The 27679-nt window shown below is 36.2% G+C and overlaps 1 protein-coding gene across 7 annotated transcripts in view; it reads left to right on the plus strand.

Annotated features, from left to right (window-relative positions):
• Window positions 1-27134, plus strand: part of RFX3 (regulatory factor X3) — a 330189-nt gene extending 303055 nt beyond the window's left edge. For 6 of the 7 annotated variants that reach the window (XM_072597449.1, XM_072597443.1, XM_072597457.1 and 3 more), the window contains 2 exons: window positions 18465-18507; window positions 19955-27134. In XM_072597449.1, coding sequence (XP_072453550.1) covers window positions 18465-18507; window positions 19955-20193 — 282 coding nt within the window. In that variant the 3' untranslated portion in view covers window positions 20194-27134. The other variant, XM_072597478.1, reaches the window with a different exon arrangement.
• Window positions 27135-27679: the final 545 nt, after the last annotated feature.

Raw genomic sequence — 27679 nt, forward strand, 5'->3', positions numbered from 1 at the left:
TTTCATCAAAAATAGCTGGATAATACTGAAAATATCTCTTCTTCAGCAAATTTCCAAATTTCTTCAGCAGAACTTGTTAGTAGGTTTAAAAAAAAAACATGGATCTCTTAAGATAATCAAGAGGAGACATAAAAAACCAAATGGTGGCTGGTGTACTTTATTTGGGGAAAACTGTAACTTTCTACATAAACAATATTACAAACTACTTGAGTTCTATTAAACAAAGGATACGTTTTTATGCTAACATGTTTGACTTCTACCAATAAGTAGAATAAGATGAAAATTAAAAATTAGTGAATTTTTCCTGTTTTGAAGTGCTTATCTCAAAGGTTGCTTCAAATATTGTAGCCCACATAAAATAAAGATCAGATTTTTGGTGCAGCAAGATACTGCCTTCATATCACTTTTTTCTCTCCAAAATTATGTACTTTTGGACTTTTCTCCAAAGGTAAACATACTAAAGGGGCAACAAATTTGCACGCGTGCAACTAGACAAGAAGCACTGTAGTTGTTCAATTTTAGGGGTGAGCCAACACCATCTTTGAAATTCTTAGTTTTTGCCTTTCCCACTGGTCTTTGTTTTCAGTTTGGTTTTTTTTTTTCCATTTCCTGGTATCAAGGTGCCAGTAGTTACCTAAATATAAGGTAAGTACTTTGAAATTTCTGATGCCAGACTCACTACACCATTCAAAATTGGCATATTCTTTAGTGTGCTTGACATATTGGCCAACCATGTCAAATGCTCATGGGATTCTTTAATAGGATGAACAGGATATAACAATAACAGGGGTTCTCATTAGTGCTGTGTGAATAAGCCTGATGAGAGATGCCTGCTTTCCCTTATACCTCTAAGGGACACAGAGTGGCTATGAGCAGCTTATATAATATGGAGAGTTAACAGCTTCCAAGGATGTTTGTGCAGACAGCATTAGATGGTAAGAACCAAATGGAACATTTCAATATTGACTATACCATTGTTATAATTATGTATGCCTATACAATTCACAATGCATTGGCAGTTGCTATAGGAGGTAGAGACATAAGCAAAACCAAGAACATGAGAAAATTCAGCATTAAATGCCTCTTGTGAGATCCAAAGGCCTGAAAACCCCTCATGATTTTAAACTTCTTGCTCTAGAATTGACCAGTGTGCCATAGGCTATCCGGTCTCACCCATTATGGAGCCCACGAGTCCAATTAAGGCTAATTTGACACCCTGAGTCTCATCACAGAAAACTGATGCCTCTCACTCTTGTTTGGCTCCTGCTCAGTTTTCTGGTTCTAAATTGGCTATCTAAAGGTGGGGTGGAGGGAACAGGGGACAAGGAGCGGACAGGGAAAGAAAGCCACTGCTTTCCTGATTTCCCCACACCTTTCTAACCAGGCCTCCTTGAAAATCAGATCAGAAAAAATGGCTTTTGTACTCTTCATTTGAATTCATAGGGTGCTATTAAAACTTGCTAGCCACCCTGAAAGTATAATTCCAAGATGTACATAGATGAAGTGTTGGGCCTATCTTAGGAACAAAAGGTCATTCAGGTCCCTCTAGTTCAGGTGACCATTATTGCCAGTGGTTGTAATTTATTTCCATATTCCTTATCTTATGTATATTTGTAGTATGTATGTCCCACCCCTTTTATTAGTGCATGTCTTTTTCATCACCATTTGCTCCCTTGTTTTAGGAATAGCTCTCGACTCATTCCTCATTGCCATTGTCTCCAGAGGACGGAGTTTCATTGGAGATGAGTGGTGTTTTAAGGATTTTCTTTTGGGATATTTGCCTATTAGTACATTCTAGCAGAATTTATACCTAGACCATGATCTCATTCTTGAATATTAACTTACTGGTGCTCCAATTCTGATGGAACTACTGATGAACTACGCAGTTCAAATCACAATCCAGTCTTACTTCTACATTTTATCCAATTTTTAAATTATATCTTTTCATAAAATTTCCACAGAGATCTACCATGCACCAAATTCCTTCCTGTCATTCTCTTAATATCTTGAAGCTACCAGTGCAACCCTAAAGTTGTCTAGCTGCTGTCTATCCTCCTCCTTCAATGGCTGGCCTGCTCTTTGGGTGATCTCTATCTGTAAGTCATTGTTGGTAATATGTTGCAGCTACCTAGACTAATAATGCCTCTTTCCAAAATCAATTATGAGTTGGAGTTATAGCTGATACAAACCTACCTTTCTATATTTAGTTCATATTATTGCCCTTCACACACACTCTGTTCCAATGAAACCCATCCCCCAAATATGACATTGCATTCTCTGTCTCTGCTTATTTACCCAAGTTGTCCTCCATTCCTGTACTTCCTCCTGCCTTTCAGAGCATTTGTTTTCTGTCAATGTTTAGTGCTCGAGACAGCTTATCCATGGATCCTTCCCTGATTGCCCAGTTCTTAGTGTTCTCTCCCTTCTCATTTATTCTGTATTATCTGTGTATTTGTTATATCTCCTCACTATAATGGAAGTTCCTTGAGGACAAGGTTATTTTGTTATTATCTTTGTACCCCTCCTTCCCAGGCCTACCATACATAGTACCTTACACATTTTTATTGCTGTGGAATAGATCCATATTTTATGACTTCCACAACTACTGTGGTTTTTATCTGGGTGGTTTCTGGTTCCTCATACATATAAATTCATTTATCATCCCTATTTTTTTTCCTTTGAGTAAAGCTGCTACTTGGATATGTTGTGAAAGCACCTTTTGTCATGGTTTATCCATTATCTTCTACAGTCAGCTTAGGAATCCATTCACTTCTGAGTGGCAGGCTGTCCAAGGTGTTAATTTTAATCTCTAAAGCTCTCTACTTTATTTGGTTATATCAATAACTTCCCTTGCATCCTTTCAGTCAGAATGAGTGCTTCTACTAAGACTAAGCTCTTCATACACAGAAAGTCAAAATGTTTTCTGTGGAAGAATTTAGTCTTCAATTCTTTTCATCTGGTTTCTCCAAAAAATAGTTCCTAATTTTCATCAGATAGGCATTTTGCACAGAAATTTTTTGACAATACATTTTCTACTTTGGTTTTGCCCTATGATATTTTTACTGCTTTTTTTTGCTGCTTTATCACATGGAAAAATTTAAACAAGATTTCCCCTGAAAGCATGTTTGCATTATGATCTAAATGAAAATATTTGCCCAATTGCCTAGCCAGTCTACATTTTAACAGAGCTGATGTAGTTCTGAAAAGATGTAAAAAGAATTGTTAGCATTCTTTAAGATAGACTTTTAAAAAAAGTTTTAAAATAATGAAGTTGATAAAAGTCCTTTTTAAGTCATGAGTAACACATTTTTAAACTCAAAAATGATTTTAATTAGCATTTCTAATCTTAAGCCCAAAATGAAGATTTTTTTTCCTATGTTTAAGATCATTCTTTCTTCCCAGTCACATCTAGGCTGTCTATCCAGACAGAGTTTTACTAGGACAGATACACATGCACACACATTTGTGTATTTCTTTTATACAAAACAATTACACACATAAACATGCCTATTTCTACAATCTGATAATGCCTTTATTTTCAGCAATGGAAATGGAAGACTTCTATGTTGCAAGGCCTCTAATTAGAAGTAGCCTTATAAGTCCAAAAAAAATATTCTTCTGGATGACTGCCTGCCAAATATATATATGTATATACATATATATACACACATAAATATCTTATTAAAGTAGCTGAGAGTCTAAAATTCTGGGATTTTTTTTAATCATAAGGAGGGAAATAAATGAATTAAAACCTGTTTACTGCTGGATTTTATTCCATTTTTTATTTTGGTTTAAATTTTGTACAGGTGTCTAGTGGCCTTCTGGCAATGGTGAAATTTTTAAGAGTTGGGATAAAATATAATAAACAGGTTGCATCTGTCTGCACACCTGTTAAGTCATGAGACATGCTGTTTAACTGTGTGATGACATATATGCCAGCCATTCACTATCCTTTCAGAATTGAACTGAAAGATAGTTTATTTTGAGTGATGCATAGATGTCATGTTTCTCTTGAAGTGAACTTGAATACTTTCAAACAAAGCAATCTTTTGCAGAATGCAAAGCATAACGGTTTTTCCATGTAAAGAAGTAGAAAACTCTGAGGAAATAATAATAAAAAATAATTCATATTTCAGTCATTAAAAAAAGAACAAAGCCTCTCATTTTTCTGGAATTATAGCGTTCTGTATAACTGAGTGTTATGGGTAAACTGCCATGTATATGTAACACATATACATACCAATTTTTAAAATAGCACTTGTGAACTCTACTTAACACGAAACTATACTAAACACAATCTAATCTTTTTTTAATGATTCAGAAGTCACTTCTTGGTTTTGCAGAGCCTCAGGGTTGTAATTATGAACATCAGCTATTATTATACAGCACTAATCACATAGGAGGTGTGAAAGACTGGTTTAGATCCATACTGACTCTATAATATGCCCTGGAAATCGTTTTTTTTTTTTTTAAATAAATCCCTACTAGCTGCTTGTTTAGCTGTCAATTCTCTTTTAAGAAGAGCAGAAAAAATTATCATTATTTGAATTTTCTTCTTGTCTAGACATCCTATATAAATGTTTATTGTCATGTAAAAAAACAGTTGACTCTAATTACACCTACACAATCCAGAAAAGTATACCTGAAAAATCATAAAGGTATTTAAGAATACTACATTTAAAGTCATGGTTACCTTGGGAAACTATGCCGTGGAAGTCATTTATATTTTTGTGTACTAATCCAAGTTTTTAATAGTTTTGTGATGTTACAAGTGTATAGGGTATTCCATGGCTCTTGGAGGCTGGATGGAGATTTATCAGATATGTTGTCATAAGAATTCTTTTTCAGGTATGTGTCAGACTAGAGGAGTTTTTCTGAGGTTTCTTCCAATACTAATATTATCCTGTAATTCCTGATTCCAAGAGAGGACTTCTATCTGCTATGCAGTGATGTCTACATATATACATACAGCATTCCTCTAGTCTGATCCATACTTGAAAAAGAATTCTTATGACAATATGTCTGATAAATTACCATCTAGCCTCCAAGAGCCAGGGAACACCCTATCTCTCTCCTAAAGTAGCTCACTCCACTTTTAGGTATCTCTAGTTTCTAGGAAATTTTTCTTTAGAGCAAGGCTAATAGTTTCTTATAAACTTTAAATATTCAGTTTTTATTTATATTATATAATCATAATTTTCTCAATGTTTATTTTAAATTTTATGTTATTTTGTGTTACTCAGAATTTATTTTGAAATTTTAATTTATCAAGTACATCTTCAACTGAGGAAAACTTATTCAAAGTTTCTGGTGTTTCTGGTGTATACTATTTCTGTGACCATTGGCAAGTCACTTAATGTTTCAGTGCCCATGCAATTTCCTTAGAGAAGCAGATGATAATGGATAGAAGATGGAGGATGGAGAGATAGAAAATAGATCCATTGGCGTGAAATGAAAATGGAAAGTCTAATTGCTTCTTCACATGCAAAATACTAGATTGACTCAGGAGACCTGGGTTCTAATCTTACTCCTCTCACTAACAAACTTAAGCAAATATTTAATCTCTCTGGACTTTGGTTTCTCATCTCTAAAAGATGACGACTGAAACAGATGATGCAAGATTCTCTAGCTCTGAAGTTATATACTTGTTGTGTAAACCTTGAGTGTCAGTGTAGAAATCAATGTTTTAATAGAAAGTTGCAGAATTTTAAGTGTGAATGTGATCTACAATATATGAAAATGTGTTCAGTTCAATCATGTTAAATGATATGTGAGCAAACCACAAAACTTTCCCATTTATTTCTAAGCAAGAAAAAATAAAACCAGTGCATTTTCATAAGTGCAGCCATTTTGAAAGAGGTAAAAACTCATGAAAGCTAAAAAACTGTGATTAAAAGTGATCATAAAGGAATAGGAAGGTTTCTTGAATAAAAGTCCATAAGGAAAAAAAATATTCATTTATTTGAATTAGGTTCAATAAGGTTGGACTTTTCAAGGAAAACCAGATCTGAAGAGAAGCAGTTCAATGACTGTTAGTTCATTGTAGTCAAGGACCATACTAAGAATTGCATGTGGAAAGATATACTTAGTTTAGCACATAATAACTGCTCCATAATTATCTTCTACATTGGAGTAAATGGAAGGATTGAAAGGAATGAATTATGACTGTGATTATATAAAATTCAGATTCATGTCTGAATAATTCCCAATCTTCCCTAAAGCCCCGCCCTTACCTTGGTTTGCAAGGAAAATTAGCAGAGACTTTTGTGATAGCATAGAAGCAATGAGAGACCTTTGCCAGGGTTGAATGCATCAGGTAGCTAGTATCCTTACCAGAAGTGGCATCGTTGGAGATTATCTCTGCAAACAGTTTGATTTTAGAGTTCCAGTTCAATGATCATGTGGCTCTTCTACATCCCCTATAGCACAGGGTATAACTATGGATTGAACTACCCCACATTTTTATTCTAAAATGGCTTTCTTCTGTATAGCAGGCTGCCAAACTGCTTCCCCTCTCACCATTCTATTTGGTTAGTATATGCAAACTAATTTGAAATTGGAAGCTCATTTGAGTATTCGTTTAAGCAAAACGCATTTTGGAAGGTAAATCTACTACCACAGAGCAGAAGCGTTACACCCTTTACTACTTCCACAGCCATCTGTGTGGCCAAATAGAAATTATTTTTCTATTTTTTTTATTATTTTCAGTTTTCTGCCTCCCTCTTCAGTATTACTGCAAATTCTAATAACTTGGATATAAATTATAATGTGGAACTTAATAGAAGAGGAGGTAGAAGTGGGGGGGGGGGGTAAAGTTGGGGACTGCCCTGAGAAACACAAAAAATAGACTTTTTACTCTATGTAGTTGAATAGGTCCTTGAAGTTACCTGTCATTTCATCCCCTTATTTTACAGGTGAGGAAACTGAGACCCAGGGAAGTCAAATGACAACTGTAGTCACACAGCTGCTTTGTAATCGAATGGACACTAGAAACCAGGTCTCCAGAAACCAAATCAGAATCCAGTATACTAAACAAATCAGTGAAGCAATTTACCTCTCTCTTTGGAATAGTGCATATTATATAAGCAGTCCCTATGTTATGAGTGTAGAACATAAGTCAAATGACCCTTAAATGTACCAGCACTATTTGAAATGTACACAAACCCATATCTTAAGATGAATTCCCATAAAACTTCATTTTGCAGATCTTTTATGTTCCTTGATGTTTGTTATTCCATTTTTTCCAGCATAACAATGTCCAGGGTCATACACCATATCCCTGTAGTGTCTCAGCACTAGGGGCTTGTTAGTTTCCTACACCTTGCTTCTCAACACTGTTGGCTCTGGGCCTCAACATTCTCTCAGAGGGATGAAGAGACTGTGGCCTACAGGTGTGTGCTAGTCAACAGAGATCCTAATTGGTGTTAAACCTCCAGTTGCCCATCAGTTTGGAGATTGTGCATTAACTGTCTGCCCTTGGAGAAATAAGGTACCTAGAGGGAAGAAATAGGTCCCCCATGGATGGGATATGCCCATCAGAAGCAGGAAGGAAAATCTATAGCGTTTATAGTAGATGGAGCACTGGACTCCAACCCAGCACAGTGCCTAGCAATGTAGTAAGTACTTAATAAATTCTTGCTAATTAATTGATTGATTGATTCAGAGGCAGATATCTGAGTATGAATACTACCTTTTGCTACTTGAGAAAATCACCCTCTTTGGATCATAGTTACCTTATCTATAAAATAGCCAGGTTGGATTAGATGTTGTGTATGGTTCTTTCTGGCTATAAAACCCTATATGGGTCTATGTTCTCAAAAAAGTGGTGGAGGTAGAGAGCAAAGAGAAGAAAAAGTAAAGCTTAAATCATTCAGATTGTTTAAGGGAACTGAAAGAGCTAATGAGTGCCAAGTTCCCAAGACAAACTTCCAGACCCCCTTCTGTCCAACAAAGTCCACCATCTGATGTCTGTCTAAGACTGGGGTGGGGGTGGGGGGAGCTCTAGATCCTCCTCTTGGCTGTCTGGTTGTCTGCATTGCCTAAGGAAGGGACTCAGTTTTGGAGAAAAGGCCCCAGGTCATAGACAAAGGAGTGACAGCTCCACCTAGTGACTATTTTACTACAAAGGCTCACACTGCCCTGGAGGGTACACTGCAGTGGTGGAAGGAGGTTGCTTTGAGGTTGTCATTATTCTTTGCAGCCTACTACCAAAGAGGGGAAAATGGTTCTTGATTAGGTGGTGACCTTAAAAAAGATATCCTTTCCGATTTTACTGCTGCTGCCACCAAACTGCAGATATCTTATGCATACTGAAGGATATTGGGTAAAGGCATCTAGGCTAGCGGAAAAGAATTCATATTTGTTACTCAAAATGTCCTTCGTGGGGGGCTTAATGGTGCTTTTCTATTACACTGCCATGATTACCAAATGAAGTAGTATGGGTTAACAGAATCACAAATAGGTGCTACCAGTCTAGGCAATTGGTGTGTGAAGGCAGGAAGACAGTTACTGAAAGTGGCCCTAAAGAGAGACCACGGATTCCTCTCCTCACCCCCCAATTCTGCCTTTAGCCAACATACAGAATTAAGGAGAGCCCCAGGACTTTGGGGTGGCATTCCTGGACTGGCCTTTTTACTCTTTCTACCTATAAGGAAGGGAGAGTTAGAGCCAAGTGACAGCTCATTGTGGCAGACTAATAATACAGCTCTGGGGAATTCGATTGTCTAGCTGTCTTTCTTTGGTTCTCTTTTCCATCGCAAACATTTCTTTTCATCATGTAAAATCTCACCCAAAATAAGAATAAAGTCATTATTGCCTGCTTCTTCCTTGATCATGAAGATTGGCAAATAGAATTGACCTTGTGACATTTTATCCAAATGTATGGCATGTGAAACTTCAGACATCACTGAATTAAAGTTATTTTAGAGTTTGTTTTTAATTTTCAAAATATAAACTGGACAAAGCTGAGATATTAATCTTCAGCTATATTTCTGTTGAAGATATGGAAAAGGTTCCATAAAAATCATAGTCAGAAAGTTTTGAATTTCCTTTTCAATTTATTAAGCACCCTCAGCTTACAGAACACTAAAATGACATTAAAAGAAACTCAATGCTTAGATAAGACACAGCCCTCCCATCTAAAGAAGGTTATAGTCTGATAATAAGGGTCTATGGCATCAACAGATAGATATAAAATTTATTTAGGGGAGGGAAGCATGTAAACCTCTGATTTCACGGGTCAAGGGAATTCCCAGTGTGGAAATTCCTTTCACTGATGCAAATCAGCACCTTTTCTGCAACTTAGAATCTTAAAGAGTTGCCTACGTCAATGAGAGGCAACTTTTGTCCATGGTCGCAAAACTAGTGTATGCCAGAGATGGTATTTGAACCTTGGTCTTCCTGATTCCAAGATTGTACTATACTATCTCTAGTACCTATTTGGAGGGATAAATACATTATGGAGGGCACAGTGCAAAGTGGTCTGAGGGAAGAAATAAATGAGATTTTCATGGAAATTTATAAATAATAATAGGGGAAAGAAAAGGGGTATGAACATTTTGATAGCCCCTACTATGTGCCAGGCACAGTGCTAAATATTTTACAAATATTATCTGGTTTGATTCTCACAACAACCCTGGAGGGTCAGTGCCATTATGATATCCATTTTACAGTTGGGGAAACAGAGGTTAAGAGACATGACTTAAGGATCATGTGGCTGGTAAATGTCTGAGGCCAGGTCAGAACTTCCTGACTATAGACCCTGCACTCCATCTAATGTACCACCAGCTAGATGCCTCTATAATATTTTTGGAGTAAAGTTACAAAATTATAATATAGCAAACAAAGAATTGTGTACTCTTTACTCAGTGCCTTAGTTGATATTTCTATTCCAGATTAGATTTTTCAGTTGATATCTGCTTTTCTTGACACTGTTCTCTCCAAGGTTACCAGTGATCTTTCTCTCATGTTTCATTTGTTTGTTTGTTTTACTGCTACCTTTTTTTTTTACTCTAGTCCTTACCCAGCATACCCTTTTCCTTCACACTGACTCCTTCCTTGTAGCAAAGAAAAACGTAAGCAAAGCCACCCCAAAAATGACCACACCTGACAACGTACACAGCATTCCCTATCCTCTACCTACCTCTCTATCAAGAAGAGAAAAACATCTTTCATCCTCTGCCCCCCAAGACCGAGATGGTCACTGCATTCACCAGAGTTCTGAAGTCAGGGTTGTTCTCCTTCACATGAGAATATTCATTCGGATCTATCATTCTTCTGGTTCTCCTTACATCAGAGTGCATCAGTTCATGCAGTTCATGCCTTTTTTCTCCAAATTTCTCATATCCATCATTTTGAATGGTGCAGCAGTACCACAATTAATGGGCACCTACTTTGCATCTAGTCTTTTGCTACATTAAAAAGTACTGCTATAAGTATTTTGGTATATAGGCACTTTCTATTTTTTTTTTTTTTACTTCATTCCCAGTAGTAGAGTTGCTGGGTCAAATGGCATGAGCAGTGATGTTTCTTGAACAAATCCAAATCGTTTTCCAAAATGATTCAATAAATGCACAACTGCACCAACAGTATATTCATGTTTGTCTTTCCACAGCCCTTAACTTGACCGTTTCCATTTTTTATCTTTGTGAATTTGATCCGACTGTTGTGAGACCTACTGTGTATTGTTTGAATCTGTATTTTATTAGTGCTAGGGATAGCAGTAGGGACTGGGACCTGTGGTTTCATTGATGCTAGGAATATGAGGAAATTCTGTACCAATGCATGCCAGAAGTTCCTCTGCAGCCTCCCACCTTAGGGAGCTGCCTGGGTCACTGAGAGGCTAAGTTACTTGCACAAGGTCACACAGCCAATATATGGCAGAGCCGTGACAGAAAGTCAGATCTTCTTGGCCCCAAGAGCAGTTCTTTATTCACTATGCCATGTTGCCTCTCCGTTAGTCATGATTTAGATCATTTTTTTATGACTCCAATGATTTATAACTGCTAAGGCCTAGACCTGACACTGTCACTCACCTTGTTAAAGACTTTCCATGGCTCTGTCTTACCTCTAGCCCAGAATACTGCCTCTTCAATTTAGCAGTTAAGGCCCTTTTCAGTGTGGCCTTTTCAACTCATTTCCTATTTCTCTCCTTCATGTACTCATAGGTTCTAGTCAAATTGCACTGTTACCTGTTCTCTTAATTCCGCATTCTACCTCCTGTCTGTGTGTTCATGTAAGCTGTTCCTCCTTCCTCAGTTCTGCCATTTAAAATCGAAAGCCTTTCCTGGGCCCCCCAGATGTTACTGATCTTTCTCCTCAGATTACCTTCTACTGTACTCGCTGGTACATATACTATCTACCACCTTCCCCGTCTCATCTTCACAGCCCCTGCCCTTAGAGGCCAGAACAGCTCTTTTTCATATCAGTACCTTGCATGTTATAAGTGTTTAACAAATGTTTGTGAAACTGACTTGAATATAATTTAATTTAAATGATACAATGTGAAATTAGACTCACTAGTTTTTTTTTAGATCATGACAGTATGAAAATGTTAATTAAAGATAACCCAACGAATAAAATAAAGGATCATGAAGAATTTAATGACAGTGTATTGGGTGAGGGGAGGAATAGCCTGCAGACAGTTTGGTGTTTTGTTTTAACATTCAGACAAATAAATCACAGAATTGCAAGGAATCCAACAGTATTCTTTGGGCTATAGCCAAAGTGGTAATCAGAGGCAAACTAATTCAGTGCTTTGCAAAACACAAACAACTGAAAAAGAATGGAGAAAATAAGTCAATTAGAAAAGAAAACGGAAACATTAGAGAAGGAACATAAACATAAATTAGATCTTAACCAGACATTCATAGCTAGACTTGAATTAAATCTTTAACAAGCTAGATTGAAAGGAATGTATAATAAAGTACTTGTGGAAAGGGTGAGGATAGAATGGATGGAATATTGAAATATATAGAAATTAATAGCTAAAATTAAATATAAAGAGCACTCTGTCACAATCAAAAGCTAGAAATTAATTCAGAGAACTCTTTCAGCTTCTTTATTTGAAAAAATTTGATTTTTTTTTCATTGAAAATGACAGGCTTAAAGTTGTAGATTCAAAAGGTTTCTAAAATTAGAGATTTAGCCCAGCCCATTTATTTTATTTATGGGGAAATTGCATGTCAGAGAAGCTAAGTGACTTATCCAAAGACTCACAGCTCCTACATGACAGAACTGGGACTAGGCTCCTCACTTACCTATCCCATGCTTTTTCTACAATACCATGGTAACAGCTCAGAAAGGATGAATGATCACTAAAAGAAGTGTGTGTGTGGGTGTATTTGTATATGTATATATATATGTATAAAATATGTATTATATATTATATATGTCTATTTCTTAGAGAGATCATTCATATATATGTACATATATACATAATACATACACAGATGCATATAAGTATATATTTCTATATGCACATATAGAACTATATGGATACACATGTATATATGTGTGCACACATGCATATATATGTATGTGTGTATACATACCTTCACATTGCACTAGAATAGCAAGACAACATAGTAGAAAGAGCATAGGACAAAGTGGCAGAAACACAGTAGAGTCAGGATGCCCGGGTTCCAATCCCAGCTCTGAAAGTTACCAGGTAGGAGACCTTGGACAAATGTAATTTAATTTCTTGGAGCCTAAGGTAAAAATAAGGATGACCATATTTACACTCACTGCTTCAAAAGTTGTTAGAAAAGTACTGTGTAAACTTTAAAAACAAAAAAATAGAAATTTTCAATGCTATGATGATTACTTTGTCCTTCCTGCCCAAAGTTCAGAGTAACAGAATGTTAGAGATAAAAAAGACCTTAGAGCGCATTTAGGGTTTAGCCCAGTTTCGTGTGAGAGAGAGAGAGAGAGAGAGAGAGAGACAGAGTGTGTGTGTGTGTGTGTGTGTGTGTGTGTGTGTGTGTGTGGTGTCCCAGATAGGGAAGTGATTTGCCCAGGGCCAGCAGCTAATGAATAGAAGACCTCAAACTTTAACCCAAGTCTTCTGAATCCATTTCCAAGTTTCTTTATTTTTAAACAAGTTTTTACTGATTTTTTATTATCATAATTTTCCCGCATACCACTTCTTCTCCCCCCTGAGGGGGCCATCCCATATAATAAATAATAAAAAGGGAAAAATCAGCATAACTGATCAATACATCAAAAAGTCAGAAAATATGTACATGCAATACATAAGACTCCAAGACTTCTCACTTCTGCTAAAGTGTAATGTTGAGGCAGGGTAGCTTTTCATATCTCTTCTTTCAAGTCAGGCTTATTCTTTGTAATCTTGTTACATCCACTTGGGGGGCTTAGTGGGGTTTTTTTTTTCATTTGCATCGTTGTATTTGTTTTTATGTAGATTTCTGCAGTGCTTCTAATCTTCATCTCTGGGCCCAAGCAAAACATGTCTAAGCTTCTCTAAGTTGCTCCTAAGCAACTCTTGAGATATACATGACATTTGCTGTCCTGCTTAGAATGTCACCTCCTGAAGAGCAGGGACCATTTCATTTTTATCTTTGTAGTTCTTGAATCTAAGATAGCTATGATAAGGTATTAGGTGCTTAATAAATGCAGATTGGTCAGTGCCTCCTCTAAATGTACGCTTCTCCAGGCTGAAAACATCCCCAGTTCCTCCAGTCACTCCTGGTATGGCAGGTTCAAGATTTGGTTCAGGTTTATTCTACTAACTCCAACCCCCTCCAGCAACAAGGGAAGAGCTTCTTTACCAATAATTTAGTGCAGTTTAGCATAAAATTCCTATATTAAAAATTAAATAAAGTTTCCATTTCTTTTTTCTTGAAGAAAGTTTATCTGCAGAATAGCCCAGAATAAACAGGGAAAAAAAGTTTGGTCTTATTGTCTAAAAAAACACTGTCATTATTTAGAATAGGTAAAGAAAAAGTTATCTGCAATCTAGGCTTCCCCAAAGGACCCCATTTTTAAATTGCATACCTCATAATAATAGTTACAATTTATATTACGCTCTTGAGATTTTCAAGATTTTTTTACATATTGACCTTATTTGTTCCCCACAACCACCCTTGAGACAAATACTTCAAGTGTTACTATTCTTTTTTTACAGATTAGGGAAACTGAGACCTTGAGAGGTTAAATGATTTGCATTAAGTAAATATCTGAAGTGGATTTGAACATAGATCTCTCTTGACTCCAATTCTAACTTTCCTTCCACCGTACCCTTCTTCTTCCATGTAGATGTGGTGAACCCGTAGAGCATAAGTGTAAACATATTCATTCCCACCTACTTATGCCATTCTCACATATTCATAGTAGACTCCAGATGGGGATGAGAAATGTGAAAAGTCTTTAACAATCAAAAGGAAAATAATATCTGGGGAGGGAGGGAAGGAGGGAGAGAGAGAGAGAGAGAGAGAGAGAGAGAGAGAGAGAGAGTATGTGTGTATGGATGGATGAATTAATGCACACACGTTGTTTTTGTAAATATTTCTGCATACACATGTATATATGTATATCTATACATGTAAGGGTATGTATATGTGTGTATGTATATAGTAGTAATTAACAATTACAAATAATATGATAATTTAATCTGGGACAATCTGAAAAAATAACAAACATCTGTAAAGAAAGTTTATCATAATATCTATGAAAATATGATTAGTCAGATTTGTTCTGAAGTATTAGTATCAATCTGAAATATTTAGTGTCAATAGCACAGCTCCCATCCCCAACCTCAAAAGTTCTTCTAAATCATTGATTATAAGTATTGTGTATCTAAATACACATTTCTCTAGTTGTGTAGCTGTGCCTTTAAAAAAATAACCAAGCTATACCAATTGCTTGTTGTTCAAATGAATTGGAAAGAAAACACATGCTTCTGAAGATTTCCCAGAGGAAACTGTGGTAACATACTACATGTACATCAAATTTAAATCACAAATCCTGCAGCATTCTGTAATAGTCAATGTTATGCCCTTCCATGGCAATTGGAAACTAATGCTGAGTCCTCTCAGCTATCCTCATCTTCTTCTCAATGTTCTCCAGCATGTCAATATCCTTCCTAAAATGTAGGACCAGGACGATTATCTCTCTCATACCATGTTTCTGTTTATACCATCTCAGAGGGCATTCCTTTTTTTTCAGTATCAACCCCTATTGAGCTTGTGTTTCAGGTAATTTTTGTATAAACTATTTCCTAGTTCTACCTCTATCTTGTATATACATATATGTGTGTGTATGTGTGTGTGTGTGTATATTCAATTTTTTTAACCTAAGTACATATCTTAAATTTTTTACTCTTATTAGAGTCATCCTATCCTTCTAACCTGTCATTATCATTTTGGATCCTGATTCTGTCATGGAAGGATGAAACCATAATATGGCTTCATGATCCATTTAAACAAAGTGAAAGACTTTATGTTGAGCTCTATTAAATTTTATCTCATTAGAACTAGACCATTTCTCTAGACTAGCCAGGATTTTTTTTGAATCCCAATTCAACCATCTGACCTATTAATTATTCCTTCCAGCTTCATGCTCTCTATAAAGCTGATAAGCATTCCATCAGTACTTTCACTCAAATTAGCAATAAAATGTTCTAAAGAGAATATGTGGATTCATTCTTTGTAGCAGTGTTGTGTGCTAAAAGACACATAGTCTGTCACAGAAAGGAATGAGTTCCCCCATCACTGGTGTTCATAGGATCATAGAACTGGAAGAGACTTTAGCAACATTGCCAGTTTGGAACCCTTCTTTTGACAGGTGAGGAAACTAAGGCCCATAAGGATAAAGTGACTTGTTTAAGATCACACAGGTAGTGGTAAACAGAAGCTGAATGATCACTTGTCAGAGGGGTTATAGAGGGGATCCTTGGTCAATAATAGATAGGATTACCTCTGAAACTCATTCCAATGGTGAGCTTTCATGAGTATCTGAATTTCCCACCAAAAATATCCTTTGGAAGAAACACCTCAGTAGCCTTTAAGTCCTGCTTCATACTTTGGAATTTTTCTGTCTCTAATCCTCCAGAGATTTCACATGCAACAGAAACTGGCCCTATGGACAAACAAGCACTCCCTTTTTTTCATTTCTTACCTTGCCTGCTCAAGGTTAGAGAGATGAGCCCCTCCCATGATTTAAGCTTTCTTCAGGCTGCTTTTAAGTTTGAGTTTGTTGCTATGATCACAATATGTGGCACCAATGAAGAAGAGCACCTTGGAACCACAATTCAGCCTTTCTGACTATTTTAGATAAACCAGTTGTGACTTTGAAGTAATATGACTGATTTAAAAAAAAAAAAAAAAAAACGTACCAGAACTCACATAGGTGAGTGAGTATTTTTTCATCTATCCCTGCTACTGTGGCTTCAGAACTCTGTGGTGCCCCATCTTAGCACCGTCCAGAGATGCTAAAACATATTCTTTCAAATATACTCAGTGGCAAATTTTCATCCTCTTAGGATTCAGTTCCATCAGACAAACTTTCTGTGTGCCAACGTGTTGTGCTAGAGATTCAGAGGCAAAAACTCTAGGGCAGAGACTGCCCTCTGAGAACTCACATTCAACTGGGTGGGTGTGACATGTGCACAAGTAAATGCAGAGTAATTTCAGCAACAAGAAAGTGCTAATAAGTAGGATTAATAAAGCCTCCCATAGGTAGATGGTGGGATCTGAACGGTGCTTTGAAGGAAGCTAAGGAATCTATGAAGTAAAGGTAAGGAAGGCAGGCATTCCAGGCATGACAGACCACCTGGGGAAAGGCACAGAGATGGAAGGGGGAACATCATGAATAGGTAACAGCTGGCAGGCCAGGGTTGACTTGATTTTTTTTGGAAATGGTTAAAAAATTATTGAGAGCTAAGTCTTGGGCTACTCTAGGTGATCAAGTGAGCCTTTACCATCTGGGATGAAGATCTGGGCATGACTGACTACAAATTAACAAAATTGATTGTCTTGTGTCATTTATAAATTAGCAATTTCAAAAGAGGAATTCCAAAAATGCCTTAAGCAATCATTGTTCAAATGTATATTAGTTACAGTTAGTGAGCAGAGTTAGCAGTTAATTAGTTATATGTCCAACGTTAATTGGAACATATAAATTCTAGGTGTTTTAAAATGAGCCTTGTTATTTTATAGTTATCCCTGGCAGAGAGAGATACATCAGATCATGGAAACTTTTAGAGTTCAAACCTCCACATTTTCATCAAATCTGTTTTATCCCTTTATAAACTGGTCAGGAGATCTGGATTTCTGGTAATGACAAATCTTCAGATTTACAAGTCTGTTTTGACTCAAACTGTGAAAGCTTTCAAGTCACAGGTTTTTTTTTTAAGTGATCCTTCTACTGTTTAAGGTTCTTACTCAGTTGTTCCCTTAATCAACTTCATTCCCCAGTCTTCCAAAATGCACACCTTTCTCATTTAAGAATGATTCTTCAGGATATGATCCGAGACGTGACATTTTCCACTTTTGTGTCCCCAATACCAAAGCTAATGCTTTGCAAGTAGAAGGCGCATAACCAATATGTATGGCTAAAAATGCTATTAGACATGTAGTTGTATGTTATCTCCATAAGTATTTTTACTAATTGTTTCAAATCCTTGTGCTTTCATTGATGATGTTACAAGCACTTTGAAAAATATATTTCTTTATGTAAATCATAGTAACATTACCAGAGTGAAAAAGAAGCCCAGATTAATACCTTCACAAACTTTAAAACCACAAGTTCTTAACCTTTCTTGTTTATCTTGGACTCTGGAGCAGTCTAGTAACATCCCTCCTCAGAATAATGTTTTTAAATGCATATAAAATAAGATGCATGAGGTACAAAAGAGGTTATAGATCAGTGAATATAAAGATCTAATTTTTTTTCCCATTCAAGTTCACAGACACTCTGCAACCTATGTTCCCCAGGTTAAGAGCCCTACTCTAACCATGTAAGTCACTGATTGGCTTTTCATTTTCATAAGAAGAAAAGCTTTAAAAATTAATGTTCCACTGTATTGACTTTCCCTAATGCAGAGAGATTTCCCAGTGATTAATTAAGGCAGAGTGTTATTTTTGCTTTTTTTAAGTTAGTACATCTTACTTGGTCCAGTCTTTTCCAGAATCTATTAATACATCCATTTTAATCTAGAGAATTTGATTTCATGGGTCCTATCTCTGCATAATTTCTTTAAAGAGTAAAATGGGCCAGTAAAAAACTCTTAAATTGTTTATAATTTACCTTGTTACAAAATGGTTAGGACAGCCAAATGGAGATTTAGTTGTAAATTCAGCGAATTCAGTCAAGAACTTATTTGTCTCAGGTAATTCAAGAGCACAAACATCACAATTTTCACATTTTTTTAAAAGATGATATAGAATATATATTTTACTTCTAATTCTATTTGTTCTGACTATTATGTAAATGCTGTTGTTTTGCAGTTTGGTGATTTAAATGCTGTGTCCCCTGGAAATATGGATAAAGGTAAGTATTTAAAATATTACACAAATATTTTCTTGGCTAAGATATTTTTCTAGAAGTAGAAAAAATAGAGAATTTGTCTACATTGCCTTATTTTTTAAAGGAGTAGGTGTTGGGAACCTGAAACCTTGAGGCCACGTGTGGCCCTTTGACTGAATCCAAACTTGACAAAACAACAAATGAAGTTTGGATTCAAAGAGCCCTACTTGAGGACCTAAAGAGCCACCTGTGACCTCGAGGCCACAGGTTCCCCACTCCCAAGTAGGATGTTCTCCTTTAAAAGGATTGCAGATTCACTGAGTTTTAGAGCTATAGAGGATCTTCAAGACCCCTCTGGCATAACCATTTCATTTTACAATTGAGGAAACTAAGGTGTAGGGATATAAGTGATATGACTTCCAGCTCTCTTTACCCTATAACATGCTGCCTTCTCATGGATATAATGTCTTTGAACTGTACAACATTCACTTTTGTCCTCATAACCACACACACACACACACACACACACAAACTAAATGCATAATTTTACTTGAAACTCCCAGTGAGGAAAGTTCCTATACCAATGCACTACTCTAAAACTCCTACAGAGTTTTCTAAGAATACAGAAACACAATGCACTTTTCAGTGTTATCTCACCAATTTTACCATAACATTAATGCACAAGAACACCTTGTCTCTAACATGTTCCTCTCTGAATTACCTGTAGTATATAGTATCTCCCCCAAACTGAGACCCGGGCTCATCACCCTAGTTTAATGTACCCTAGAGATGGCCACAATTGTAGATGCTAGAGCAATTGCCCCTCATTTATGGCTACATCTAAGGTACAATAAACTGGGGTGATGACCCTGGGTCTCAGTTTCGACAGGATACTAGGCTACAAAAAAGCAAAATAAAACAGGGAGGTAGTTCATAAGAAATGAGGTGACTTCATCAAATGGTGTTTATGAAATATAACAGAAGACCTGAGACTTTTATTAATGTTATACCCCAAAATGCACCCTGCCCCACCCCACTTCCATCCCACAATCACCCAAGATAGAATGGATAAGACTGATTCTCCTGGATTCACCGCATACCCCAAATGTGGCCCTTTTGCGGTATCTTTTTCTGTTAGAGGATATCTTGAATGTTTATTTTAACATGATTCCACCACACCTTTAGGAAATAGCAACCAGGTTGTTGCCCACAGAAAATGATAATTAAATTATTTCCTCTACAATATTTTAAAGAGCCACTACAGGGCCCTTATAATAGTAATGGAGGCAAGCCCAGTAGGAGAAAAGCCATGGATGTGGCTCTCCAGAGTGGGGAGCCAAAGAAGGCATTTTCTCATTGCAGTCATTTGAACATTTCTATTGACTGGAGTCCTTTAGGTTATGATCTAAAGACAGATAGGCTTTTTTAAACCTTTTTTGGCCTGAGTCTTCATGGTTTTTTGTTTGTACAGACGAAGGCAGTGAAGTTGAAAGCGAAATAGATGAAGAACTGGATGATTCTGCAGAGCCTCAAGCCAAAAGGGAGAAAACAGAGCTGAACCAGGCATTTCAGGTGGGCTGCCTACAGCCAGTTCTCGAGAGTGGGGTACAGCAGAACCTTCTGAATCCCATTCACAATGAGCACATTGTCACAAGTACTCAGACTATTAGACAGTGCAGCGCCACCGGAAACACCTATACTGCAGTCTAACAAATATTAAAGCTTATTTTTCCAGATTATATTTAACCCTGGTGATGTTGGGCTTAAGTTGACAAAAGAATAAGCCTGAAGGTCGACTGTTGTCAAATTCTATCTGTGCTGAACATTACCTTTTTCAGAGTTGTGAAATGGAATGGGTGTATGTATTTTTGCCAGGTCTGTTTAATTTTTTTTGTAAACAAATCATTTGCCTCTCAATATGAAGAGTTTTCTTAGTTTCGGGTGTCAAGAAGGATTTTTGCAAAGCTTAATGTCAATGTTTTCGTCCTTTATAATTAAAAAGTAATTTACATTTTTTCATAGTTTAAAAATATGTTAATGTTAATTGTTAGTCATGGTGTATGATTTCATATGTAAGTTTTTTAATTAGGTGCACTTCTGTGAAATATCAAAAGAAACGAATTCCTTTGATTTACACTGGAGGCATATACTCATTTGACAGCAGATGCATCAAATTTGTTTCTGAAAGGTGCTTTTCATTGGACAGAATCATAAGACACTATTTTGATGATATTTCTGAGTGTGGAGGGAGAATACAGAGCATTTTTATTATAATGTTAGAGGGTTGGGAAGGTCACCTATTTTTCTCTGAAGAAAAGAAATTGAGCTGTGCATTTATCAGCATAGAATAAATGGCAGACTTGCCAGAGATCATGTTGATGTATACGTAATATGTATGCATAATGATCAAACCACGTTAACAATGCAAGCTTCCGTTAAACATTGAGTTTTAGATATTATTTGCGTACCAATCCCTCTGTTTGAATACTACTGAGTCTGTATTTGGGACCGCTGCACACAGATGCTTTCTGCTGTTAAGTGGAGATGTTGTAGTTAGATACTGAAACTGAAAAAAAAGTAACGACTTTTTATCATTATTATTATTATTTTAAAATGTACATGCTACTTATGCTCAGCTGGACATACAGGAAACCATTCCGTCTGGATGAATTTCTTCTATTCCAGGTCTTTTTTTTTTTCCTAATAGTAGTTCAATGTGCTGCTATTCTAAAAGATAATTTATAGAATGCAAGGAATGTAGCAACCTGCGTCATTATTTCCTTCAAAAAAAAAAAAGATATTTCCTGGTTCCTAAAGTATGTGGATTTAAATTTTAAGAAGAAAACTAAGGCAGTGTAACTGGCACACCTCACTTTTACTTATTCCCGACTCGGTAGGATTGGAGTAGGTGGCTAGATGGACCATTGCCATTTAAGAATGTACATCAGGGATCATTGTACCTCGGCTATTACATGGTGCCTTAAAAACAGAACTGAAGCTAAGGTTTAGTACTTTTTTGTTAATATGAGTAACTCTGAAATCCATTTAATAAGGTGTGCCTGTCATTTTTCAATTCCCCGAAGTAAGGGCAGGTTACATATTCTTCAAAGGAAATTTAGGGTGGGGAGGGGGTTGGAGAAAGGGAGGCTTGAATACCTCTCTCCAAGTGATGGTAAACCTAGTTTTTCTTGTTTAGAACTGAATTTCACTTTCTTACAAATCAGATTTGCTTAGGGTTATGGGGTAGCAGGCTAGTTTTAATACCAACTTGTGTCATTCAAAGTAGGGTTCCCGTACCTCCAAACAACATGACATTTTCTAAGCCCTCCTTGTCTCATTTTAATTTTAGAAAGTAAACAAAATGAGCAGGTACTTATCGCAGTGCATCTTTTTCAGTGTATGTGTGTGTCTATGTGTATGCTTGTATTTGTGCACACACACGCAGGCGCTCATGTGTGAGCACAAAGGGGTGTCCATCTGCCGCCATGTTGGAAGGTGAGCCTATCCCCCTTACCATCAATGTGAAATAGCGCCACTGTGTTAAATGGTCCATCTTTTCTGTTTCTTTGTGGTTCTAAATGTGGGCACACCCATTTACTTAAGTAGTGAAAAATAAATAAGCAAAAAACAAAAACAAAACAAGCCAAAAATGAGGGAAAGCACAAGAATTTGCAGATTCCTAATAAGGCCTATAGAAAATTAGATGGTGGAACTTACCCAGTTTATCTGGGGTGGGGGGGGGAGATAGGGAGGAGCCAATCTGTCATGTTTACTATACCAAATGACTTAACTACTCAAGCAATGAATAGTATATTTATTGCTTAATTTTCTTAGGCGCAAGAAAAAACCAATATCAACTAAATTTTCCTAATTAAATTTCAAACATTACAAATGTAAAAAGTTTTCAAATTGATTCATATATTATGCTACACAAATCAGGCATATTTTTGGAGTCTTCACTAAGACCGTGGCTTTTTTTTTTCACCTTAATAGCATCTAAATGATCATTGTTTCATTCCCTTCTAAATATCAACATGTTTGCACCCCTCACCAAAAAACTTAAGCTAAGCCTCAATAAACATTTATCCACTTCATTGTGCATTATGAAATGTTTACAAGTAAAATCAAGTGAAATTAAGATTAAAATGGCAAAAAAAAACCACTTTTCATTTTTAACCTCAACAATCTTTGTTTTTGTTTGTGAGTTGTTTGTTTTCCTTTAGTACTGATGTTCTGTACTAGACCAAAATGTAGTTATGACTTTCTTCCTATGTGTCAACAAACTTTAAATGCATTTTGTCATTCTCCCTTTTCATTTTAATGATGAATTTGTTTGTACCATTAGAGGCCTCTGGTTGCAACATGCAAATTTAGATGGAGATGAGAGGTGTAGGTTCTTTGGAACCCTCCATGATTCACCTCTTCCCTTCATTGTTCACTGTTTTCTAAAGAAAAACTTGGTAAAGTAGAGCCTAACAAAATGAAGTCATTTTCTGACTTAATCCAATTAATTGCTTTCTGATCCACAATGTGAAAGAGATTAAAAGGTTGAGTGCCAGAAATCTTTAATAGTGAAGAATGTGTACACACATGCACCAGCATTTCCCTTTGTGCCCTCCTCCCGGGTTTGGACTCCACAGTGGACTATAGATTTCTTACATAGAACTCCCCAGGTCCAATATGATTTAGGGTATTCATTCGAAAGCCCAATTATAATCATTCCCATGTCTAAAGAAACTGGAGCAATTGCACACTTATTGCAACGCTTGGAAGTCTTACTCCAGTTTTTATCATTTGTTGCTACTGGTATTTTTCTAAAAGACTTTGGACGCTAAATCTCTGTCAGCAGAGTCATATATTTGTACATAGATTATGGATTTAAATAAAGGCTTTCTTTCCATTTGACCTGGGGTTACATCCAGTACTAATAATCTATAATTTATAGATTTAGAAGATTCTTATCATTTTATAATCTATAATGTTATTACTTGTTGTAATCCAAAAGAACCTTATGAACTATGTGAATATAATAATAATAGGGAAACTTCCTACTGTTTCAGAGAGCAACCTCTAGGTAGAACCCACTAATCTGAGGGATTAATAAAAGGCATTTCTAGCCCCCAAGATTGAATATGATGAATTTTGACTTTGAAAGATATATATATACATTTATGTATATATATGTGTATGTATGTGTATATATAATACACATATCCATACATATATGTATGTGTGTGTGTGTGTATATATATCCACCCCAAAATTTTAGTGTCCAAGAAAACAGTGAGCAGTGACGGTAGAGGTTAAATTGGCAAATTGTTTCTCCTTGTACAACACAGGGCTCAATTTTCAGAAGTTTTCTGTGGATACCATGTGTCATCATCCAAGCTCAATCTGAAGTTGTTATATTGATCTTACAGCCCTTTCAATCTGTTTTCCTTTCTCTGCTTATTCTTGTACTGTGCCGCACAGCTTGTGTCCCTCTCACTAGATGTTGAACTTTAAGAAAACGGTTTGAATGCGGCAAGTGTAAAGTGAGTCATGTGCAGCATGCCCGCCTTGGATTCATAAAGGAGGGAAAATAAACATGTTCTCGTCTAGTGCTGGAAGCTCCTTCAGGAATGTATATGGTCTGTAGATGGTAACCATGAATGCTTTCCTCTGAACCTAGACCCCACCAGGGGTAACTAGGGCACTTTTCCTTTCTCTTCAGATGATGTATTCAGATGCTGTGCTCTTGATGATTTGAGTGAAAAAAAAAAAATGTGTGTCGGTCACTGTGACATTTGGTCCTCACCATGTGGACACAAGTGAAAGGGGTTGGCAGTTCTCCTTCATGAACAGTTTGATGAAGTGATTACAACCAAGCTGACCTTTGTAATATCAACCCCACCCCCTCCCAAAACATTAAAATAATCCTTGAATTATTTTAATATTTTGGTGATTACCAGTTGTAAAACTTCGACAAAATTAATTCCAGAAAGTGGAAAAAAATTTAATTTGGCATATGCAGTCATCTTCTCCGAAAATTGGGCCTTGTCTCTACAGAATAGGACAACCTCTGTGTATACAGTTAGAACAAGTCAATGAGTGGGATCTGAGTGTTTCTGCTAGTTTGGTGATTTGAAGAAAACTGGGATAGGACCATAACTCAGTGCTTAGTTCTAGTGTTAGAAAAATCCATTTGATGTAATTAATATCTTGTATTAACCCTTTGAGCATTGTAAAATATACAATGGGGACAAAAGCCTTTCAGATCATTTATTTAGACTAGTCTGGTAAAAAAGACTCATTATATCCAAATGTCTAATTATGCTGTTTTTAAAGAAAAAGAGAGAGAAAAAAAGTGTTTCCAGACTAAATACTTGCATTTTCTATACATTTTATAATTTTCTGGAAGAGGGCTCAAGATTCTTACTTCAAAATAGTCACTGCCATTCAAGTTATGTGTACTGTTTACAACAAACTAAAACTTTCACTTTTTCATACCATGTAAATATCTAGGAAAGGGGGACAAATCTGTGGGCCTGTACACCTATGTCATAGCTGAAAACCACACATGGAAGGTACTTAGATTGCCTTGAAAAGTAGGATACACAAAAAGGTGAATTTGAATTTTTGGACTTATTTTTTAAAGTTTCCTTTACCTAGCACTGCAATGTATAAGTCTTTGTGAAGCCTTAGGAATGAAAGAAGAGTTTTAGTAATTAAAGAAAAGATAACTATTGCCAGGCAGTTAGGCGGATCACCGCTACATCTTTCACAGAATAACGTTTGGGAATGCATCCATAATGGACATAATTTTATTCATGCTATGATTCTTTTATATTTTCTCATAAAGATCATATGTAGATAGAATGGAGAGTAACGGTACTTGGTTTAGACTCATCTGTCAAGGGAAGCTATGCTATGTATACTGCTTCTGACATCTGCAGATGTCAGTCTACGACACAGCAGCTGATTTTGTTCAAGGATACTCTTGGTGCACTTGGTCCCTTCGGTCCCCTGCTCCCATCAGGCTCTAGTATGGGGTTGCCAGCAGAGATGTTGGCCTGGCAGGGTGCAGAGAAGAACGTATCCTAGTTAGAAGTCCAGCAAAATGGCATCACTAGTATAGTGCAAGTATGCTGGATACATTGGGAATTTTTTTTAGGCAGTTTAGAAAGTCAAACCATGCAAATTTATTCACCTGTTCAAATCAGCTTAAAACAAATGCAATACTCAAAGGGTTTTAATTTAACTCTCTTTTTTTAAACAAAAAAGATTCTTCATAATAATTTACTGTAAATGCTTCTCAGTTTGCATGCCTTGATCATTGCTGCTAGTGATTTTACGTGCCAGTAGACCTGAGTTTAGTTTACCAATTTTACTTAAAATAGTAAAAGCCACTTACAAAGTGACTGCCTAGTTTTCATTTGAAGTAAACTCTGATATGCCTTATTTTCCAAGGTGTTTTGTCTGTTCTTTTCTTTGGTTCTGGTTTTGATTCTTTTCCCACTTTCCTTTGTTTTTTTCAAACAAATTATGGTGTTGGGATTGGAAGCCCTGAGTAATGAAATCTTTGGTAAGAATTGTTTATCTAGCTCACCAATAAATCTCGGTTAGAGGAATTATGATTCTTGGGAGGACAAAGCTCCCCACTGACTGTTGATAACCAAGTAAATTTTTTCCTGAGAGAAATTAATATTTTCAAGCAGTGATTGCCTTGTTTTAACTTTACTGGACACAATTTTAAATAACCCAATAAAGAGGTATAGAATTTTATTCATTTAAAAAGCATCTTTTGTACCAAAGCAAATTTTTTTTTCCTCCACTCATCTCCATCATCAATTTGGACCTACAGTAGCAACCATCATGAATGGTTACAGAAACTTTAAGTGAGTGCCTTTTAGAAAACATGGAAATTTGTGCCTGAGGTGGTAAACTTTTAATTAGGTTAATTGTAGTGCTTACCAATCAGTAATTCTACTATCACTCAGGGCTTTCGTACCTTCTAGGTGACTTCTTTCATTGTGTTTTTTTAAAATGCTGTATTTTTTTTTCAGTGCCATCATTTCAATTTCACTTAGTAAGTGGCAGATTACATTATTCAGTCACACAAGCACAGGAACATAGCAACACTAGGAGATATTTGAACATTTCTTTTACAATTGACTGAATAGATTATGTAAATGAGGTAAGCAACTTTTTGTAGAGATTGTATGTGTGAGATAATGTAATGTTCTTTTCCAGTTTTTGGACTACAGTTGAATATACTTTTTAATTATTTAAAAACATCTTTACAGAATAACATGTGATGGTTTTTTGTATAATGTATTTGATTTTGTAAATACGTATTTCCTGATGTGATTTTTGTGAGAAATGCTAAATCTTTTAGTATATCATGTCCTCTCAAAATTGGCAGGAGCTAAATAATAGTTTGTGGGCGATTTGTATTGTGTACTGTACAATAACTGGGGAACTTTTATAATTATAAAAATATATATTAACTTTTAGTGTGTTGTTTAAACAAATGACTGGAACATACTAAAGATATTAGTAGGATTTTTCTGAATATTTCAGACTTGAACTCAGGCTAGCTTTCTTGTGTTTTTCAAAACAAAATTGTGTCTTGTCTTTTAAAATCAATAAATTTGTTTCCTTGTTACAAATATATGTGAAATGTCCTTTTTTCGTGTGGCATATTGTTTTAACTTAATAGCGTTTGATTGCCAAAAAATGTTAAGGGACAGTAGCAAGTCTCACGATCTCAGGATCATTTATTTAAGGCTAAAAGGGACCTGCGGGGCCATATCAAGCCCAAACCCTTCATTTTAAAGATGGGGAAATTGAGGCAGAGACTGGTTAAGTGACTTTGCCCAGCGTCACACAGCCAGTAAGTATCTGAGGTGTAATTTGAAAACAGGTCTGCCTGACACCAAGTCCAGAACTGTGTTCACTATACCATGTTCCGTCTGTGGTGGCTCTGTCTGGAAACCAATACATTAAAACCAAGATAAAGTTGTAACCATTTTTGGAATCAAACAAAAATTGGAAATATTTATACCTTCATTCCATCAGTCTATGAGAGCATCATCTCTCCATTTCTTCAGAAAGTGCTGGAGTCAAAACCAAAATCAGCCTCTGGTGGTCAGCCTCCTGGTAATTAACGAGCACCTCCAAACTTATCAAGGCTTTGGACAGGCTGGGTTGTGGA

Source organism: Notamacropus eugenii, chromosome 1, assembly GCF_028372415.1.
Source record: "Notamacropus eugenii isolate mMacEug1 chromosome 1, mMacEug1.pri_v2, whole genome shotgun sequence".
Lineage (NCBI taxonomy): Eukaryota > Metazoa > Chordata > Mammalia > Diprotodontia > Macropodidae > Notamacropus > Notamacropus eugenii.